Source organism: Dendronephthya gigantea, unplaced genomic scaffold (genome assembly GCF_004324835.1).
Source record: "Dendronephthya gigantea isolate DGI-Jeju-01 unplaced genomic scaffold, DenGig_1.0 000471F, whole genome shotgun sequence".
Taxonomy (NCBI): Eukaryota; Metazoa; Cnidaria; class Anthozoa; order Malacalcyonacea; family Nephtheidae; genus Dendronephthya; species Dendronephthya gigantea.
In genome coordinates this window covers 29,830-52,816 of record NW_021163481.1, presented here as the reverse complement: position 1 = coordinate 52,816, position 22,987 = coordinate 29,830, and the positions used below count along the sequence as shown (strand labels likewise).

Genomic DNA, 22,987 nt, shown 5'->3' with positions numbered 1-22,987 from the left:
TAGCTACTCGACAACACTAATGAAACCCCAGATAACAAAGATCTCGTCGTGAAATCATTCGTTTCTTTAATACTAATGGTAATTACCTTCAAAATAATTATCCTTATAAAAGCTATTAAAAAATTTCATTGCGATTTTAATATAATGTTATTCATGTCTCCCTTTGGTCAGATATAACTAAAAGTGTTACAGCTGTCGAATAAGCGTGATGGCCGTTCATCACAAGTGCAATCACAGCATTTATAAATATTCGCATCTTTCACATCTACCACATCTATCACAAGAACATCCGAGCGAAAATTTGGTAATTATTCCTTGTTCAGTAAATACTAAATACACGAATTCAATCCTATATAGGATGTGATTACACATTGGATTATGTGTTCGACCAAAAAGTGGAAAAATAAAACATTGCAAAGTAGAATTTCTTTACACGTATTTACAAGTATTATTTTGTCGTTATTTGCCGCAGAAAGACGTTGCTGCAACGTCAATTGCTTGGAGAATGTTCTGGATCGTTGCTGTTTTGGGCGCAACTGGAATGTTTGTCTTCCAAGTATCTGACCTGTTCAGACATTATCTATCACGACCTGTACAGACGTCTGTAACTGTCACCTTTGAGAAGGTATGCGTGGTTGTTCACCACTGGGGCCGGTTGTTCAAAAGCAGGGTAAATTCAACTCTGGGTTAGGGCTAAATCTGGGTCCTTAAACCTGGGTTAAAAACGTGTTGTTCAAAGCCCGGATAGCGTTAACCCTGGGTTAAAATTGATAAAAAAATTAACCCTGCTAGCTAGGTGGGTTAACTTTTTAATCCTGGGTTAACTTCGATTCAAAATGGATGAATAAGGAGCGGAGACACGTAACACGTATAATTCTTAATGAATTAAACACTATTGAAAGGTTTTACTAACAGTTTCGGGTTAGGGTTAACCGGCTTTTGAACAACCGGCCCGTGGGCGTGAAACAGATGCCAAGTCCTATTATACATCAGATTTTTCGGAAATAAGATCTATCTATATAAACACACCAGTGGAAAAGTTTTGAACATTCATGACTGCACAGCTTAAAACATTTATTGTTTCTATGATATGTAAACAAGAATACACGAATATGCACCTCTCCTCCAAATTAAGCGGTCGAGCAACGGCCTGGCTATCTAAATGAACACCGGCACATTTATCCAAGCCTCGGCACCTTATATTCTTCTTAATTAAATTACAGCAACTCAAATTTCCTGCCGTCACAATTTGTAATTTGAACGTGATAAGGAAAAGCAAAATGACGATGTTGCCAATGCATTTGATAGACAAATTTTTTACGGTCAACATCACCAAGAACCGTACTCCCTTCGACATCTTCACGGACAACCTTTTTGGGGATTTGAACGGAACTTTGGGCAGCGGATTTAATACAAGTGATTATTTCGACGGGGCTGTTAACAATGTTACCGAAGAAACGGATGATGGCATCAATTCTACTTCAGAACGTAAGAAATATATAACTTTATTATATTTTCAAATTTTATTCTCGTTCCTGATTGGTCGAATTTGCTCGGATAACTTTCGGTATTTTGAAGTTGGCCCGTTGTTTCAGGTGCTGACGTCAAAATCGATACAATAACACTTTTTTGGAGCGAAGTTCGGTCGGTCATCCCACGCTGTAGTTCCCAAGCCCTGGCGCGGTTGAGTGTTGACAATTTGCAGAAAGCCCGCCAAAAATAAATATTCTTAAAGCGTAAACAAAATGGCTTTGAGCAGATTCGCAGATTAAGAAAATATTTTCAACTTGCTTTTCGAAAAAGTCAAGAGTGAAAAAGTCAACAAAGGCTTGAAAATCTGTCTTTGAGGATTAAATATTGAATAGCAATTAATTTTGATTCATTAATTTTGATTAATTTCACTTTAATAGCTGCACGAAGAAAAAACCCACCTTCTGATGGCGAGGAAGGTGGAGGCTCTGGTGGAGATAACAGGACCCCCGAAGATCGTGGGTAAGTAGTTTATTTCGATTAATCCAGTAAAAGTAACGTAAAAACAAATTATTAAAAAATAAATTCCGAAAAGAAAAGACATCTTTAAAGTGAATATATCATTCATGCAAGCCAAACACAGGTTGATAATGCAAATTTTCGACTTCATCTAACGTAATCTTCAGACAGAATGAAATGCAATACCTTAAAAAAACTCAAATGTACCACAGAGAGGGGTGTGGGCAGAGGCTAATTAATCGAAGCGAATCCGCAATACACTTTGATCAAGAGTCAGTGTCCCCTTCTTCACCGGCCTCCGTGAGGTATTTGCCCAATTGTTAAGACCTCAGTTTAATATGTTCTTCAGTACAGCTGTCACATTCAGTTAAGAAGTTTAATCTATTAACTTTATCTTATAGCTCTAGTGATGACGATGATTTGGGACTCGGGGAAATTTTTCCAGATGTGTTTAAAGACTTCCTAGGTGTAGAAAATTCAAGCCCGGATATGATCCTAAAAATGAATGTCGAATCATATATCGGAGGAGAGGATCCAGACCGTCTAATATCGTATGGCCATCAACAAGAAAACTTGATAAAAAGTTGTACGTGGAAAGGCGTTGACTGTGCAAAAGGGTAATAGTGTCGATTTCAGATGAAATAGATGCTGAACGCATATTTGCATGTTTGAACTTTTCTGAATATAAACTTCGTTTTATATTCATTAAGTGAAGAGCAAATTGAAAACTATTCAGGTTCAATATTTTTGCAGTACATGACAGCAATTCAAATTGCAAAGCTAGCGTCTGTTTACATCACGGACTGTTCATCACCATTTGGATCTCTAATGTTATCAGTCAATCTCGGTGACACTCGGAACCAGTTTTCGCCACATTCATAAATTGCTCCGTTTATAGAAATCTCAGCAAGCTTTGGACTTCGAGTTGGAATTATAAATACGGCAACTGTTATACCTTCAACAATGGCGTGGATTATGAAGACAGCCCAATTGAGGTTTTACAATCATCTAAACCAGGACCGTCCCAAGGTATTGTTTTTATTCCGTTCAAATAATATATAAATGTACCAATTTTGCTACATCAGCAAACGACCACACGACATATTGATGTAAAAGGTTACTTTCCAAACTTCGATGTATACAACCGGAGTTTTCCAGATTAAAACCAGTGTAACTTTTTTCATAACCACAAAATGACGGCATCACTACATGCGCCTGCGGTCACTCCATCACACAAGCGCTTTCTAGACAAGCTATATCCTTTTGCCAAATTGCAAATGAGTCTGCCAACTTTGTGTTCAACTATTTACGCGCAGGTTTAGTTCTTCAACTCGACATTGAAGAGAATGAGTACATTGGTGAACTCTCAAACGAGGCAGGTGTGCGGGTTGTGTTGCATGAACAAGGAGTTATGCATTTTCCTTATGAAGAAGGATTTAGTGTCGCCCCAGGTATGGCGACCTCGGTTGGAATAACGAAAGTAAGTATGGAAATAAACGTCTTGAAAAACCGTAAATCTTTTTTCCACTTCTTTCACCGTACCTCGTCTTATATTTCGTGTTCTTTCATTCTGTTTGAAGTTTGTTCTAGACTTTTGGTGACTTTGCAAAAGGTGTTATAGCCATAGAGCGATCCATTTATTACTGAGGTTTGCGGTTGTATAGAAAGAGCATTGCGTGACCCCGTAACCGGAGAACTCTATAGATTAGAAAGACTGGAACGATAACTGATTTATCTCATATCTTTGAAGCCAGTTTGAAGGTTCAGATAAATCAGTGCGATCAACTGCGAGTTGAGAAACAAAGAAATGGTCCTTCAATTTGGTTCCAAAGGTAGCGACGGGATAACATATTTACAAAAAAAGATAATGGACGTTTTTTCTACGAACAAAGTATTGTTTCTATGGAGTAAAGTACGCACATGCTATATTTTTATTATTATTGCAGACAATGATGAAGAGATTGGACAGGTTCGACGATGGAAGTTGTTTCGATAAAAGTGTTCAACTAGCTAAAGACAACTTGTACAGGGGAAAACAAAATATTACACGCTACTCTATGCAGGTTTGAAAGAACACTCGAACATTTATTTACGATGAATCTCTTTATTCAAATGGTCACCTGTGATATAAAAAATTACCTAATTTAATATTAGCATTGCTTTATAGAATTTAGCAACTTGCTTTAATTGTTTTCGAAATACTCAATCTTGATCCAAATGCAAATATCATTGATTATTTTAAAAATTTGAAACTTTTTGACATTACGCAATCAATGCTAATTTTATTGGGCCATCGTTACCCAGCGTTTCTGTCGTAAGCACTCAAGCATTTCTTCTATCAAAACTTTCTCTATATGCATTCCCATAAACAGGCATGTCTGAACTCTTGTTTGGGAGTAAGTCAACTAGCCATGTGTAAATGCGCAGACGTCTCCTATCCAACAGGCAAACCATGCGACCTTTTCAATCCAAGAGAAAGTAAGATTTATTATGTTTTAATTTTTAGGATTTTAAATCTTGTAAATAATATACTAATTTGTTTGTTTAGGAAACTGTTTGCTTAAGTGAAATATCTTTTTCAGTAAAGATCAATTATCGTGCATCAAGAAATGCAAGCGCCCATGCAGGCAAGTTTTTCTTTACTCAGTATGGAAAAACTTTTACAATTTCGTTCACAAGCTAATTCGGAAAATTTATTCATGATCTTGGACTAATCAGACTATTAAAAATTGTCGAATTGATTGATGTTTTAAATGATATATTTAGAGAAGACGTTTATGAAAAGACAATAAGTATATCACAGTGGCCATCAACCGCACACATGGTATGTATATTTATTGTGAAAGGTTGATCTTCCAACAAGTTGACCTTGCAGACATGCGGCGACGTCAACGTCGTTGTGATTGCTGCATTTTTGTTATCATGTAAAAAAGTGCATACCCATTGGACTGTGGCTGGCAATGTCTTCGCAACTAAATACATATAATTTTTCACTGTTTTAGACATTTTTGGAAAAAAGCGGATCGCCCATGCCTAATAGAAGGTACAGCGTCGGGTCACGATAACAACACACATATTGGATGAGCTGATGGCTTCAAGGCATCTGTTAAATTTTACATGAAGTAGTATTCAAAGCACGCAAAGGAGCGTTTTATCATATCTAAAACGCGAGTTCAAGTGTTTTAAATTATTTCAAATACGCCGTATTGCTGTCGACCAATAAATTTGCTCCATGTGTACAACCAATTAGGATGAAACATTATGACTTGTAAAGAATAATAAGGAACGTGACAAATTATACAAGGCGCTATCCTTCGTGGTACTTCACACGCATAAAGCCACCACATATGACTTCTTAGGGTTAATTTCATTGGCTAAAATGCTTATGCATTATTAATGAGTTTGATTTATTCATTGACAATATTCATAATAATTACTGGAATTTGAATTTCTATTATTGTAGTAGTGTACTCCAGTTGAATGTATTCTACAGTCAGTTGAATTATCATGTCATTGAAGAATCATATTCGTACGGGGTAAGGAATTGAACAAGTTAGTCGAATACAAAACGCGTTCAAGATTTTAATATTGGCCTTGGCCTAAAGGCCGCCCTTCTAAAATTTGTTAAATTAGATTTTAAGGTCACCAGGCCACACCATTCCACTTGGACACATGGATTTTTACAGAATTTTATAATAATTTTAAAAAAATATTCTCAATAAAAAAGCCGCATAAAAGATTTCCCGTTAAATCTTTTTTACTGCCAAGAAAGAAGAAATTCTAGCGACCCAAAAAAGCGAAGCTGATAAAACTGCCTTGAATAATAATTACATTATTTTTGACAATAATATTAATGATAATAGTCGAATATTTAGGCGGTTTTTGAAAGAATCTTGTTCAGTATATAATTCTTGCGCATTTTTATAGACCACAAATCTTCTGGCTGACATCGGAGGTCAACTTGGTTTGTGGATTGGCATCTCAGCTCTGACTTGTGGCGAAGTATTAGAGTTGATATTTCAGATTCTTACATTTTTTTACATGAAGTTTAAAAAACGAAATGAAACTCGGGTGATTAAAATCGGAGGCTACGCGGAATGACGAATGAACACCAACGCACAAACAAGAACGGAAGAGAGAACTGAATATTTTACTATATGACAGGATATAAGCCAAACTATAGCATCTTATAGCATCATAGCGGTTGCTTACATTGGAAGGAGAATTATGAATTGTTGTTTTTTTTAACATCAGTACATCCACTAGAATGAAATACCCTCAATTCTTCTGCTATAAATATACTACCAAATAACTTCACATTAAATGTGGTATAAAAACTGTTTAAAATAGACAAAAACATTTTAAGCTTTCGATTTCATGGCCCTCATCAATGAGGAGCAGTAGATCAGGCTTACTCAGCTTACTTACTGATAGAAGACGCTGCTTTTTGGTTGTGCTATAAAATATGCATTTTTTAAATATGTGTCATCAGTCATGTATAGAAATAGTTCAAGAGCGTAAATTTGTTATTGTCTTTTGGGGATTATTCTAGCCACGAATACACTAAACAAGTTAAGGGTTCGAGAAATGCAATTTCACCGCTAAATTCATAACGAAATACATTATTTCAATTCAATATATGATTCATTTTGGCCGCCTAAAGGAATATTATTGTATACAAGTATGTCGACAACAAGTATGATACTGAGCTATGATATAACAACGTAGCTTGAAACTTAGTAACACAAGATTGTAGCGAATATATTTAGATCATGTTTGTACCAAACTTGTTGTCAACAGCTTGGGACAATTAAACACAACTTGTCGACAGTTTGTTTGCAGAAAACTGTGCACGCGACAATTTATCCTTTGGGCAAGATATGTTGTCAGCTGTAATCTCAGGTATCTTTAAAAAGTCAGAATTTTTAAGTTGACGAGTCCAAATTAGCGATAACCTATCATATTTTAAAAAAGTTTTCATTTTCAAGTTAGAATTTAAAACAGAGTTTGTATTTTCAAAGGACAACCTCCGTTACGTTTGCCGACCGATAATAATTAACGATACATTAAAGAACCACAAAATACGGGTACCAGAAAAATGTTTCTTTTTAACTTGCCAAACATCAATGCTTATTATATACACAGCAGCTGGTATTTGAAAGCCGGCACACGGAATACATAGTCGGTACGAATGCTGCAAAATCCCACGAAAGAAAGAACGTAAAACTTAAGGAAAGGTATGAAAACTGTTTACAAAACTGAGGCAGGAGTTTCCAAGCAAAAATCTGATAGAACACCAGGAGCGTAACTACAAAACAAAACTCAGTTAATACATTGTTTCCCGATGTAATATTTGAATTCGCGAAGCGAGTTGTTAAATCCTAGTTAATTCAGAAACACACTACGAACCTGATGGCCAATTCCTTAACAACAGTTATTGTCGATTTCATATAACTTTCAAAGCGCGGTTGCGAAGTTCGTTGCGAAGTTCGCAATTATGTTTCGAATGTTCGAAGTTCAAAACAAACTTCGAAGGTCAAGCTCATAAACAATTTGAAAATACCTTTTTAAACAGAACTTAGTCAACTTACTACAGCTAAAACAGTTTCGATTTGATTTGAAATCGTCTCATAATCTCATTGTATGCAGTTATGTTGATAAATCATAGTTTACAGTATATTTTAATAGTTTACAGTATATTTTGGTGAAGGGGCCAATCGCGGAATGCTTAATCAGACACCGTTATCTTAGACAATTTATAACACCGGACTTACAAATTTTTTATTGTAATATCATTCGTACCTCTAATATAGTGTTTACCACAAAAATTATTCTCAATAATGGTACAAAAATTACAAAATTATGTACCCAAATTACGCGAGTTAAACCCCCTCGCTTTCTGGCGCACGCTGATTGACTGCGGCTTGCCTAGCCAACTCTGCCACCAAAACCAAACAAAAACCACCGGAGAAATAAAATAGTCCCTTTTTAGTGGGTTGTAAATGAAGCGAACTTACGATCTGAAAACAAAATGTTATATAATAAATTGCTATTTTAACTTTCTGGTTCCGTTGCTCTACTTGTACAAAGAAATGTAAGACCTCGCTAGTTAGAAAATGTAATGCTCGGGAGATTTCGGAAGAATAAAAGTATATTATTCAAAATAACATCTAGTATTTATATACAACTGGCCCCAGGAGGCAAACTGAGTGAAAACGCAAACTTAATTGGCAATGCCTCAATGACAAGCGATCAAGATTTATATATTTTTATTATTGTCGTCAGATACTGTATGGACAGTCGCGGATCTAGGGGTGCGCAGAATAAATTACTACAGCTTAAAATCGGAATCGCATTCGCAGATTTTAATGTAAAAATATTCTTATCAAATCTATAACCAATAGCGTTGTTATTAATAAAGCTATTTTGAATTTAAAATTAAGCTGTGTAATTTATTCTGCACACCCTTAGATCCGCCACTGTGTATGGATAGCACAAGCAACATTATGAGCTCAGAGAAAGAGATGGCAAAGCAAAGATCACTTCGTGAAATTTTGGTCGATTTCATGGGTTATACAACCGGACATGGGTTTGCAAGGCTCGTTGCTGCAACGTCAATTGCTTGGAGAATATTCTGGGTCGTTGCTGTTTTGGGCGCATTTGGAATGTTCGTCTTCGAAGTATCGGAACTGTTTAAATTGTTTCTGTCACGACCTGTACAGACATCTGTAACAGTTACATTTGAGAAGGTAGGGTTTTTACGAAGAAAAAAGCAAGGAGCTTTTCCAACTGACCTGGTTGTTAGTATGCGGTAACCGAAAAACATTTCAGCATGTGATAGCGTTCAGACCAAGTTTCAAATCATGACATCACCATGCAAATACTCAAAAAACGGCACGTAATTTAACAACAGTCAATATACCGTATGCAATAAGTAAAGTTAAATGTCCAAATGGGCCAATAATGCAAAAAAAATCTATCCACCTATGTACAGTAGGCAATACCAAAGCCTGTAATTTAGACCTACTAGGCTAGAGAAATTGTTGCAGCAATTAAGCCTGCATGGTTCTCTTATGGAACGAAAATTCGCCGAATAGCTTAGCCATTTTGAATATTTTTTTGTTACTTTCCACCTACAATGTGATGTATTCCAGAAATAGGCTTAACCAGAGCCTCTATAACGAGATTCTCTTTTACATAATTCCAGCAACTGAAATTTCCTGCCGTCACGATTTGTAATTTGAACCTGATAAAGGCGAGCCAGATGAATAAGCTGCCCGATGAGTTGGTAGAAAAGTTCGCTTACGACTATTTATACAGTGGGGCCGCTGTCAACGGAACCTCGAGGGGAAATTTCTCAAGCAATTCAACCCAGCTGCCTGGAGGCTTCGCTGGTCCTGGAATTGTTAACGCTGGTAAAAGTGGGACTCTTAATAGCAGCATACAACCGACTGTAGTGGTTAATGTTACCTCACCAATGCAACCAATTGTAAATGTTACCAACGTTAGCGCTACTCAGAGTCCAAGTGAAACTCTTATAACACTCACGACGTATTGTAACAATTGTAAATGTTACCAGCCAACCGACTGAAGTTAATAGTGCTAGTGCTACCCAACAACCGAGTGCAGCTATGAGTTCTACTGTTAGTCGTAAGTGTAAAGTTATCTTTCAATTTCATCTTTGCATTGAAATTTTTGCAAGTCTCATTCTGAATGGCATTAAGTAACTATCGGAAAACAAATATTTTAAGTAATAACTCGCCTCAAGCTCTGCCTGGAATTCGAATCGGCTGAAAATCTGTGAATTATGTTTTGAAACTAAGTGATCTCACTACTAAAGGGCCCTTTACACTTGCGATTTTATGTGCGATTTTCTTCCTTTGATAGATGTGAACGAGTAATTAGCTACGAATGCTCTGATGTGTACGAGCTCCAATTTCAACATCCGTAACTAATTCACTCGTTCAAATCTACCAAAGAAAGAAAATCGCACATAAAATCGCAGCAAAAAATGCAAGTGTAAACGGTCGTTAAAGTATCTTAAATTTTTCACTGGTGACGGAAATCGTGATTTTAATTAATAATGGTAATAGAACGAACAGTCGTGCTATTAATGGCTAAATCGTACGAGTGATTACAAAATTAACCGACCGCGTATATGGGGAGGTTGATTTGTTCATCGCGCGAGTATGATTTGCTATTAATTGCACGACTTAACTCGTTCTATTACTTATTAGTTATATGCCTTCTGTAATCAACTTGTTTTCAGGAAAAATACTAAAACACAGTTTGTTGAAGTTTAATACATTAAATTTTGCCCCTCTTAACTAATGAAATTGCAGTATTTGCCCCTGATTAAAGAAAGTATATAATTAAACCTGTTGTTGTCTCATCCAGTATAAAACCATTGCAAGTATTTACCAAAACGTTTAACTAACAGGTAAACGAAGGAAAAAGCGGGAAGTACATACACCATCTTCTAGCGGGGAAAATAAAGATCCCAAAAATGAATATTCTGATAGCACAACAGCCTATGGAGATGCTTGGTAAATATTTAAATTTCAATTTGACCAGTAAATTCTTCCATCTGTCGTCTATTTAGCGGACATCTGGGCGGTTGATGATGCACGCATATAGTTAATGGAACAAGGTCCTCGTTTAGCAAGTTAATGAACTAATAAATGCAAGCAAAACAATACTTGTATAATGTTGCTATTGTTACGCAAAATGAAAAAATCTTCTGATAAAGTTAAATCTTCTGATTAACATGTTGTCGAAGCCAAGGACAGGCAGCTAATCCAAACCACATCTCTCGGTTAGATGGGAACGATTTTTTCACAAAAACTAAGCAAAAAGATTTTATAGAAATGGAAGGAAGAGCGCATTTTAATCCGTCTTCGAACCATCTATATTATATTAACAAAATTTCTGCTTTAGCACTACGAAAACAAAAGCTATTACACGATTGATGTTCACCTACAAAATATGTGGCCAGTAATAGGCTTTGGTTTTCTGTGTGCGCTACCCTCAAGACATCAGGTTTGCGCTTAATTCTGACTTATTCATTTATTTAAAGGAATTACGATTATACGGACACCTCCTATAGCGACATTGCAGATGAATACCCAGACGATAGTGATTTAAGCCCCGAAGCTAAACTGAGATTGAAGATCGAGTCATATATCGGAGCAGAGGATCCAAAGACTCTATTTTCGCTTGGACATTATGACGCTGATTTAATAAAAGGCTGTACGTGGAAGGGTGTCGACTGTGCAACAACAGGGTAACTAAGTTTCTATTCTCTGTATTCAAAGAATCAAATACCCCTCTTTGGTATATAAAAATACGATTCCTTGCAGATTTTAGCTACCATTCTTGCAGATTTTAGTTACAAGTCGGTTAACACTTCCCTTTTTAACAAAATTACTGTAGTTTGCTCGTTAGGAAAGCAAGGGATAGAATATTACAATTACAAAGATTTAACAATGCATTGTGATGACGTTTGTATCGTTTAAATTCTGAAAATTCGGAAATTTATTAATAAAAGCAGCTCAGCATTTAATTAATTGATCTCTTTGTAGAAATCTAAGCAAGTTTTGGACATCAAGTTGGAATTATAGATACGGAAACTGCTACACTTTTAACAATGGCGTAGATCAAAAAGATAACCCAACTCGGGTTTTAAAATCATCTAAACCGGGACCATCTCAAGGTACAAACGTTATTCAGAAAGCGAATGTCGCATTATTGCAATACATGTATGTAGTGGTGTAGCAACTGTCTAGCGTTACTAATATTTTAGTGATTTTGGACTGTAAAAACTGAAGAAATTTTTAAAATGAACTTAAGCGCAATTTTTAACAATGGTTTTCAACTCTATTCATGAAACTATTCCAGCAACCTTTTCTCTAATAGGGCGTGTAAATATCGCAGGATTGAGAGCAGATTACACAATACGGATACAATTTTTTAAATTAGTAACGACAATATCGTGTAGTTCAATCTTACCTCCTGTCGAAATTCGGCAAATTTTTATTGAAATGCTGCACGAAGTTGTTCCAAGTTGACTTTCTTGATAAAACTCAATGTCCAAGATTTCTGACGATGAGTTTGTTATATTCACTAAACATCTAATAAAACAACACATTAGTGATTACATATTTCCTTGGTAACCTTTACAAATGATAGGCGATTTAAATAACATCTACACGTAAGTATGTAAGTAAATAACCTCTTTATTTAATGAGGGTAGCACAGAATAGTGTTACAAACTAATAAAAAGTATATAAAATGCATAATTTATAAAAGTAGATAGGCTAGTAGATTAAAACATTTATACAATAAAATTATGTAGACCTTTCTGTTCGTTAAAAACTGTTCTATTTTATACCAACCCAAGCCAACCCAGCCCAGTCCAGCCCAACCCAACCTAACCCAACCCGAGTACCCAAGTACCCAAGTACCCAAGTACCCAACCCAACCCAACCCAACCCAACCCAAGGGACATGTCGCAGTGCTCGGAAGCTTTCGTCTATTTCAGATACGTCAGAGCACCGTGTTACAATATCCAATATGGCGACCAAACATAATGAGTGTTAATTTATACATGTGTTTCTTCGTGTTTAGTTAAAAATATTTCTTACACTTTCAAAGACAAACTGCATAAGATTACACTCCTTTCGTCTAGTCGCCATATTGGATATTGTGGCCGCGTACGAGTTGAAGGCCTAGTAACGAGGTGATCTGTCATATCTGAAAAAGCCTTGACCGCAATATTATGAGCTCCTATATTAATGTCCCAAACTGCAATACGAGTCTGCAGGTTTCGTATGAAATACTGAGTTGTACTACTCTTTTATTCACACACAGGGCTAGTGCTTGAACTTGACATCGAAGAGAATGAATACATTGGTGAACTATCGCATGAGGCAGGTGTGCGGGTTGTGTTGCATGAACAAGGAGTTATGCATTTTCCTTTTGAAGAAGGATTTAGTGTCGCCCCAGGTATGGCGACCTCGGTTGGCCTATCAAGAGTGAGTATTGAAATTATACGAAGATACTAAAATCATTTAAAATCTAACGATTCCGAAATACTTTGAAGTTGTGTATTTTTCGAAACTATTAGCCGGGCAATGTATAAAATTATCTGTGTTATAGTTGTCATATATCTTCGAGGAGATGACGTCAATTTACGCTTTTTTGGATCAGTTGAAAAACTAATATATCAGAAAAATAAAATATACATTGTTTTTAATATAATAACGACAATATAGTTTATACCGCAATCATAAAGATATTCTCAGGCACATTAATACAATACAAAAAGATTCTTTAGCCAAACATAGGAGAGACCTATGACCCATTTATTTTAAGCATTTTCTGATGTTTAAGCATTTTCTGAGTTCACTGGAATTACTGTACATGTTGTTTTACAAGGTGGCGGACATTTTTTTTCGTTTGATCAAAGTATTTGTAAGGAGGGACGGAAAATAAGATTAAATTTACTAGAAATATGTTTCAAATGATAATCTAAAATAAATATTTTCTTATTTGTTTGTTCTGTGTCTGATTGCAGACAATGATGAAAAGATTGGACAGGTTCAGCGATGGAAGCTGTTTGGATGAAAGTGTTCCACTATCTCAAGACAACTTGTACAGAAAAAACAAAAATGTTACACGCTACTCTTTGCAGGTCTGTTAAGTACCGTCGATCTCTTATTAAGGAAAGGCAACCTAATTTGAAAATCCCAAAATATTTCTAACGGTACGCCATATGTATTAAATGTATGCGGCACGGATCTCATCCGGGTCTCACGACCGGTAAATAACTTATAAATTATTATTTAATAACGTCGAGGATTTCTAACATTTCTTGCGACAAAAGCTAGCTAATAACAATAGACATTTCCCCTTTTAGCTTTCCAGCACGCAATGCGTGACGATAGTTGATTATCAAGCAACTTTGAGTTGCAATATCGCTCTGCTGATAGAAGCGATTTTGTTTGTAAAAAAACATTGCCGAGATTCTTTTTGCTCCTTTGTTAAACTAAATCTCTCCTGAACATGGCGAAATCACAACTCAAATTGACCTTGATAATCAACTATCGTCACGCATTGGGCGCTTGAAAGCAAAAAGGGGAAAGGACTATTCATAAAATAAGTTATCATTTAAAATGGTATATATCTTAACAATAATGCTAACTTCGCTGTTCCTGCTGTTTTCGATGCTGCTTCCGTATAACCCCTTAAAATTTTCCTTTATCATAATTTCTTCTGCCTCTCTATAACAGGCATGTCTGAATTCTTGTTTGGGAGAAAGTCAACTGGCCATGTGTAAATGCGCAGAAGCCGCCTATCCAACAGACAAACCATGCGACCTTTTCATGAAGTCAAATAGTAAGATTTGATGTATAATCTTTAAAATTTGATTAGATTCGAAATCTGGATTTGGAATTTTGATTGGATTTTGATTTGGGGTTTTTTTGACGCCATGCAACAGGCAACTGTTGGACAGCAGTAAGAGATTATATAGCAAATGCCAAGTTTATTGTATGTGCCTTCTTCCCATAACTTGCATGAATGTGCGCCATGAGGACACCGTGTCGGTTTCAAGAATTTTAAACGATGTTTCTAAGTTCTATTCAGCTACACGACCAACACAAAATATTGCTTGACACGTCTTTTCCTTCGAATAGCGTTATTTTCATTCGTTTTGTGTGAGAAAAATAAATGGAAGCGGCGCTACCCAGTAAAATATAAAATACCCGAGAGTTAACTAGTACCGTATACGTGGGTATGACCAAGGGGAAACAATTTTGATATCCACGAGACCGCTACTATTTTTTTTGTTTTTAGGGCAGTGTTTGCAGAGAGTGAAGTATCTTTTCAGCAAAGATCAATTACCATGCATCCAGAGATGCAAGCGACCATGCAGGTATGTTTAGAACTACCATCGCGTATATTTTAGCCTTCAGAGGAATTTACTTCATTTAAAAATATTTTGTAAATATAAAAGACAGATACTTGTTTACTTTCTTTTCTGAAGAATTGAATAAAATTCCCTCTTCTGAATAAATTTTATAGTTTCGTGAAATGAATGAGAAATGTTTTTATGACGGGAATGTTATTTGTGAACTTGATTGTTGATTGTTTGAAATTTTCAGGGAAGACATTTATATCTAGTGCGCATATGGTATGTAAATGTTTCTGAAAATCTAACTTCCCAACAAAATTCTCGTTGCAGTACTCCAAATTTGTCGTGTTGGAGGCTTACTTGCAATAAGGATTAAGGATTTAAAATTGTCTAGATTTGGACCGCTACATTTCCAAAATATGATATACTGTTGATTTTAACACGCTGGCTCCCTCTCACGTTCTCCTTGCTTTCGAATTAACTGCAGTTAATTTCAGGGAAAATTTTGTCGCATTACATCAGCCATACCGCCCTTATTACGAGTGTAACTGATTCACAGCATCGAAATTACATTGCCTATAAAAAATGACCTGCCATTCACATGTTCAAAACTTCCTTCGCTTGAAGCGTCTGTCCACCTCTTCTAACCAAAAGATTTAACAACAGATGTACATTGGACAGAAAATAATAAATATCGTTGTTGACGACGTCGATTGTTAATAGTATTTAGTATAATTACCAAGGTACTTAATGAAAATTCTCGCCCTTATTGCAATAATCACCTAAGGAAATCTTTCAAAATGGCGGCGAGTTGTTTCTGTCAAAGTAACAGATAAATAAATACGTTATATTGAGGAAAACACCGTAACTGAGAGCAAAAAAGAAGTAAAAACATTAGACAAAAAATTATTTTCAAGGTAAAAAAATTGTAGAACTCTTTTTAACTTTATTTTGCGAAAAAATTGTTTAATTTGAATCGCCGTAAAACTGTCGAGATATTTGTTTACGTTTGTAAAACATATATTTTCTACAAGAGTTTCATCTTTTCAAAAAATCACCATGGTAATTATACTAAAAATTGCTATACTATACGAATAGTTGTTAAATAGATATAGTTGCATGTGGCTACCGGAAAATAATTGAATATATTCTCAACTGCGGAAAATGGGGGATAGTGCGCGAAAAAAAATACGATCATTTCAGGCTGACAATGTTTCCTTCAATAATATTCTTGTATGTTTGCGTGGTGGCATCAATAAGTAATATAGCTTGTAGTTACACCACGTAAGTATTTAATACTCGGAGCCAGCCTCGTACCCATGCAGGGTAAAGACACTGGTACGAGGTTGACTCGGACCCGGCCCGGGTTAACGGACCAAAAGCTTTGCAGTATCAAATACTTACAAGCTAAATCACTTAATGTTTCCTTCATTAAATACATTCAATCTCTTGCCATTGTAGAATTTTTTGAGATCGAACGATGCGACTGCGCCCAATAGGAGGTACAACATTAGTCTCTACTCATAAGTCAAATTTGTTACTTGATTCAGTCATTAAAATGTTGATGACATTTTGATTTAAACTTCCATTACTATAGCAGCGTGCTGTTGCTGAACATATTCTACAGTCAGTTGAATTACCAAGTCATTGAAGAAACGTTTTCGTACGGAGTAAGTCGAGTAAGGGTTTAAATATGTGCATGTTGGTCTACGAATCAGCGTACTATAAGGCTAATTCAATAAGACAATCTATACGTACTATAAAGCTAATCCAATAAGCTAATCTGTACGTACCATATGAGGGTAATCCAATAAGATAATCTATACGTTTTAAAATGCTAATCCAGTAATCTAATCTATACGTACTATTAGTATAATCAATTAATAAGCTAATCTATATGTACTATAATGCTAATCCAATGAATAAGCTAATCTATATGTACTATAATGCTATTCCAACAAGCATTGGATTTCGCAGGAATAGTGTAAGAGATATACGTTCTACACGGTAAATGAAGGACATTCATTTTGTCGCATTTTTTAGACAACAAATCTTCTAGCTGACATAGGAGGTCAACTTGGTTTGTGGATTGGCATCTCAGCTCTGACTTGTGGTGAAATATTGGAGTTGATATTTCAGATTATTACTTTCGCTTACATGAAGTGCAAAAATCGCAGAGAAAATCGTGTGATTAAAATAGGAGATACCGCGGAATGATGAACACCAGCAACTCCAATGCAAACGAAAACAGAAAAAGAAAGCCCACATGTCAACGGCAATATAAAATTTAATAAGAAAAACCAACGAATTTAAAACAAAACGCAAATTAAACAAATCGAACAAAAAACAAATTAAGATTTTAAAGCACTTTAAGATAAGCCTAGTTTTAAAACGATGTTTTAATGCAATGCATTGCAACGAAGATAATGTAACAACCATATAAATATTGCTCATTTTACGGCACATTTGCTTGAACTACGTGTTTGACTTAGAAACTTAAATAGAAGACAATTGAATAGCACCCCAATAACCTAGTTCGGTGATGTGTTACTACGCAACAAGGTGGCACGTTCTTTGCCTGAATAAATGCATTTGAAACAAAACATTCAGCGTTAACTGAAAAATTGTATGTATGTATAACAGAATCCTTTAAAATTATTTCAAAACCGAACCGGATTAGGTAACTCAACTACCTTTGCCCTCAAGCAAATGTCTTGCTAGAAAAATAAAGACCCCCCATGCATTCCCCCTCACATCTGTTCGAATAAGTTTGAAAGTTTTTTTTACAAAGTAGACAATGAGACTCCAGGCAACAATATTGATGTCACATGCATGCATGCATTATTAAGCCGGTTTTCCACTGGCGATATTTTTTGCGCGAAGCGACATTTTTCTTTTGCTTCAAAACCGTCCACTGGAACTATCTGGAACAAATTACTCCATTACGAAATTATACTAAATTGTATTATACTAAATACTAAAAGCATCGCTGGTGCAAAACTAATTTTATGCATGGCTTCCATTTAGTAGTGAGCGTCAGGCGACATGTCAGGGTGGAAGATGTATTACAATATTTCTGTTTGTGCATATGCAGTAATAAAGAGACAAATTTACATCCGGACAATTTCTCATCGGTAAAAACGAGTTGTTCGTGACAAAGTTAGCAAAGGAGACGCTAATATACATACTATATATAGATGCATAATGCATTAGTTTCCAAATGAGCGACACATGCTGAGGCCATAATTGCATAGCAACTCCGAACTGAAATATTATATTGGAATAACCTGTACATGTATAAACATTGCACAAATGATTCAATAAAATTTCACTCAAACAGTGTATTGGTGGCATAAACCTGCCATCTTGCTTTAAATTACAGTCTTGCGTCAAAGAGATACAAAGCCGATTGAAAATAGAAAAAGGACAGGATTAACAAATTTGATTTCTTCTTAAATAATTGCACTGTCGCGTTTTTTACACACGTACGTACACGAACGTGAAAGTTTAAAGGCGATTTCCATTACCGTCCGCTTCAGCCGCGCGAGCGAAGCGGCTTTTGAAAATGTGCCCATGCGACCGTGACGCATTTTAAATTTTCCGTACGTGTACGTGCGTAAAGAAAAACGCATAAGTGGAAAGCAGCCTTAACCGAAAACAATGCTTAACTTGGCATCTAAACTAGTAGATATTGATATGGTATACGTCTGAAAATATTTGGTTACAATAACGCTCCTAAACAGCTGCGAAAATATTCGGTTAAAAAAACGTTCCTAAACAGCTGCTGTAGAGGTCGGCAAGAAGTGCACATTGGAACTTGTGGTTCCGACGATTTTACGTCCGGTTGTAAGTTTGTCTTTATTTCTGTATTCAAATCGGTCATTGTTGACTGCACTCACGTAGAAATCAGCCGCCTTGTCATGTTCACGACACTCACGACTATAGCTAAAAGTGCCGGAGGCGAGGAAAAAGTAAAACTCGAAGGCCATTGTATAACAATGAAATGCAAATTGGTGCACAAGCGACAGCCAATTTGTCGCTAATCTCTGGTAATGCAGACGGCCTTAGGGGCTGTTTACATGAGCCCGGTTACCCGAGATTCAACGAAGCGTGAGAGGACTTTAAGGTATTGAAATAAGTCTTTATCATACCAAACAAGTACATGCTATTGTTGTGGTGATTATACGACTGCCAGGATCATGTTATCTGCACATTTTAATACCTGAAAATCATCTCATGCTTCGTTGAATCTCGGGTAACCGGACTCATGTAAACAGCCCCTTAATTGAATTGGCCACATTTCCCTCGCAAACAGATAAAGCGCTGCTACGTAACGATACTTCTCGAAAATACAAGGTAAGCCAGGCAAATTTCACGAGTATCGTAGGATTTTGATTTTGCTACAAATTACTGGACATCAATGCTTATATATAAATGACAAATAAAGTGTTTGCTAGCAGGATAGTCGAACGAATGGCGTGAAATCTCACATCGAAGCACAACAACATAAGGCTCAAAGATAGGTAAAAAATTATTTGAAACTACTTTTGCACATGAATGTACCTTATATATCTACACCTTACGAAGGCGACTGGTGAGATTTTAATGTAATTCAAGCTGTCATTTCTAAAATATGACCGCGCGAGAACTTGCGATGTCACCTTTTAGTCTTTTTTAAACTCCGAGAGGCAAGTTTATCTGTTTTGAGGTTGTTTTAGAAGATCTTACAAAACCAAACTTTCAAGTCTACGAGTTTCATTGAGCAATCAACTATCATCACTTGCGCGCAAGGTTTAATGCGCGTATAAGACCATAAAAGTCCATACTTCTCATGTTACTATTATTTCTGTAAAAACTTACTTAATTATATTATAAAACATAAAAGTCTAATTCCTTATATATGTTATCTTTCAAAAAACTAAGTAAAAAAATCGAATGAACTTAGTCCTCTGCATATCCCAGTGTGCATTTATTGACCTAGATTTTTAAGAGGAGATTTTTTATTATGTCGCGTATTTTGGCGGGAAAACGCTCAAAACCTAAAATCTTTTCGGCGTACCACTCAAAATCCATTTATTTTACCGTTATTCTTTAGATTATGTTGTGAACTAAGTTTTGAACTGTATTTGGTGAATGCAAAACACCAAACAAAGGAGTTATTACAAAATATAATGCGGCGGCTATCAACAATATTATAATGTCAGCGCCATTATAACTGAAATGAATACAAAAGAAGCTTCGATTCAAGTGTCACTTTCTTCTCGGCGTATCCCGAGAAATCTTTTCATTTTCACAATATTTTGAGATTATAAAGTAAAAATACTTTGTGGATGCTTTTCAGGTTTGCAAAACATTTTTAATGCTGAAAATTTTAGTTTTGCATGAAGATATAACTGAGGTTTTGAGCATATATTACGCGACATAGAAAAATATCTCCTCTTAATAATAAAAATTTAGAAGCATTTTAAATGGCTTCCGTGCGTGTACGTGCTGTGCGTAAAAAAAACGCGTAAGTGGAAAGCAGCCTTAACCAAAACAATGCTTGCATGACTTGGCATGTAAATTAGTAGATATTAATATTGTACACGTCTGAAATGCTTCTTCTAGAGTAATAGCTTAGTACATGTTTGTGGAAATACCCAGGGTAAAATATTTGGTAACAATAACGTTCCTAAACAGCTGCTAAAATATGCGGTTAACAAAACGTTCCTAAACAGCTGCTGTAGAGGTCGGCAAGAAGTGCACAACCGAAGCTTGTGGTTCCGACGATTTTACGTCCGATTGTAAGTTTGTCTTTATTTCTGTATTCAAATCCACCCGTGTCACATATTATCAACGGGTGAAACCCATAAATATCAATTGACAAATGCGGGTCAGACCCATGTTAGATGATCATCTAGGTCATTTGAAACCAGGGCTCTCACATCCTATTGTTTAGAAATCCTTAGACTAAGGACAAAAATTCCTCAGATTGAGTAAAATTTCCTTAAATCTCCGGGTTCCCAGATATGAAGACTGGGACCTAGTGTAGTTCAGTGGTGTAGTTTACTAAAAAGGCGGGAAAATTGTTTTGGTTTTATATTAGTTAGTGTAAAAAGCTGTTTTATTATTATCGTTGTTATAAACAATATATAAATCAAGTTCACGAACTGATCACAGAAGTTGAGAAGAGTTAAAAAAACATTGTAAGAATGGAGTAACAATTTTTAATTTTTGCCATGTTTTGTTCAGTTTTATGACTTTTGTAACGAAAGTAAATAATTTCGATAAAATTCAGAATTCCTTAGAAATTCATTAAAAAATAAAATTCCTCAAACAATTCCTTAAAAAGGTGAAATAAGATCAAAATTTCCTTAGTTTAAGGAAATTTCCTTAAAAGTGAGAACGCTGTTTGAAACAAGGTTCATGACAGTGCTGGGACAGGCAGCCAATCAAAATTGCTGTTGCTTGGAATTGCTGTTGCATGCACGCAATTTGCGCCATATTGTAATTTCTGTGTTCGAAGTGAAGTCTTATACAAACGTAATTCAATACTTAAACTATGGAGTCATCTGCACAAAAGGGCAGTCGTATTGCTGATGACCACGTTGTATTTTGGGGAAATTTTTGACGAGGATGGTTGGAACTGGCTCTAATTATAAAGATAAAGTGGATAATGCAGTCATGCAGCAGGACTAACAACAAAATCGCAGGTCGAGGTAAATAACAATATTTTCAATTACCCACAGTGTATATTGGGATACAAGACCAATTCGCAACTATACTACGAGCTCCATCTTTATGTGTTATTATAACAGTTCAATTAATGCTGGGAAACTTAGTTTGATCCTTTATTTGAACATTTAATGTTTTCATACTTCAGGATGAGAATCGTATACGACTATATTGCATCGTGTAGATTAAGAGGACATTTAGGACTTAAAATACCACATGGTAGTGCTACTAGTGCATGACAGCTTTAAATCAACGTTTACCCAAAATTAATGGGTTTGTTTAGTTAGGAGCTTAAATGGCAGTGTTTTCCCCTTTCTTGGTGATGTGTCCTTTCCTCCTTGATGTTGGTAAACTGTTGTCTAGGCTATAAGGACAGGTCTTTTACTACACAGTGGGAAGGACTGGTGCAATTAAAGTATACTATGCTCAATTTTTTCTGACCCTTTCCTGAAAGTGATTCATTTTTTATGACCCATCCTCCTGGGCTACAACAGAGTTTATTAAGTATAGTACATCTAAACTGTGTTACCTTCCTGACACATTTAATATAAATAGGTAACGTTTCCAGGCTTTTGTCACCACTTTCCTCATCACATATTGAGATATATACCATTCTCAACCAGAACATGAATGTCCAGGTTCCAAGAACAGCCTGGCAGATGCATTTCTAGCTTGCTAGCATGCGTTGAAAGTCTGTAGAGTTAACACCTTGGAAGCCTTTTTTTATTTGCATGAATATTAGTGACCCACCATCTTCTTGTACTAGCCTCCCCCCTCTAAATTTAATGGTCCCTAATTTAAAGAGCAATTAAATATGCAAGATTTTGAAATCAATTTGACATGTATGGATTATTGAAACCCAAAAATACATACAGTATTTTATAAGTGTAAAATTCAGCCTGGGCTTGCATAATTAGGAAAATATTTATGAAATATATAACATCAATATAAAGCATGCTGTTCTGATTGGTTGAAACCAATGTTTGAATCAGGCCTTCCAAACACGAAAACCATAAAGTTATAGGAAACTATGTATTGTAAATGAATTTTTACATAGTGTGGAACAGACTTTAACTAACACTGTGTAGTAGAGATTAAAAATTCACATTGTCAATGCTATTGTTTTTATCTGCATACCTTATCATTTTTGTTTGTGGATGTTTTATTAGACTATCCAGTATTAAATCTTATTTTGCCAGACTTTTATCAAGGTCTTCTAGAAGAATCAAACTTATGCCACTTGCATTATGTTTTGAGCATTAAATAAAATTACCAGGAAAGCAGCAATTTTGTATTATGGTACCTTTTCTACGTGATTACTGTTTTACATACCAAATGGTGTCATAGACTGTAAGCACTGTGCAACTGTTT

At 35.7% G+C, this 22,987-nt stretch overlaps 2 protein-coding genes across 2 annotated transcripts; both read left to right on the top strand.

Annotated features, from left to right (window-relative positions):
- The first annotated feature begins 505 nt into the window (after positions 1-505).
- LOC114543514 (amiloride-sensitive sodium channel subunit alpha-like) lies at positions 506-4,574 on the top strand. The gene is made up of 9 exons (XM_028562467.1): positions 506-625; positions 1,224-1,488; positions 1,911-1,992; positions 2,391-2,606; positions 2,888-3,018; positions 3,306-3,469; positions 3,936-4,052; positions 4,362-4,467; positions 4,555-4,574. Exons 1-9 carry the CDS (start codon positions 506-508, stop codon positions 4,572-4,574), a joined length of 1,221 nt encoding a protein of 406 aa, XP_028418268.1.
- A 3,978-nt stretch (positions 4,575-8,552) lies between these two features.
- LOC114543512 (amiloride-sensitive sodium channel subunit alpha-like) lies at positions 8,553-17,119 on the top strand. The gene is made up of 12 exons (XM_028562466.1): positions 8,553-8,738; positions 9,197-9,515; positions 9,562-9,639; positions 10,430-10,535; positions 11,066-11,272; positions 11,571-11,701; positions 12,859-13,022; positions 13,565-13,681; positions 14,280-14,385; positions 14,845-14,923; positions 16,500-16,572; positions 16,946-17,119. The coding sequence occupies exons 1-12, from the start codon at positions 8,556-8,558 to the stop codon at positions 17,117-17,119; spliced, it is 1,737 nt and encodes a 578-aa protein (XP_028418267.1). The 5' UTR covers positions 8,553-8,555.
- Positions 17,120-22,987: the final 5,868 nt, after the last annotated feature.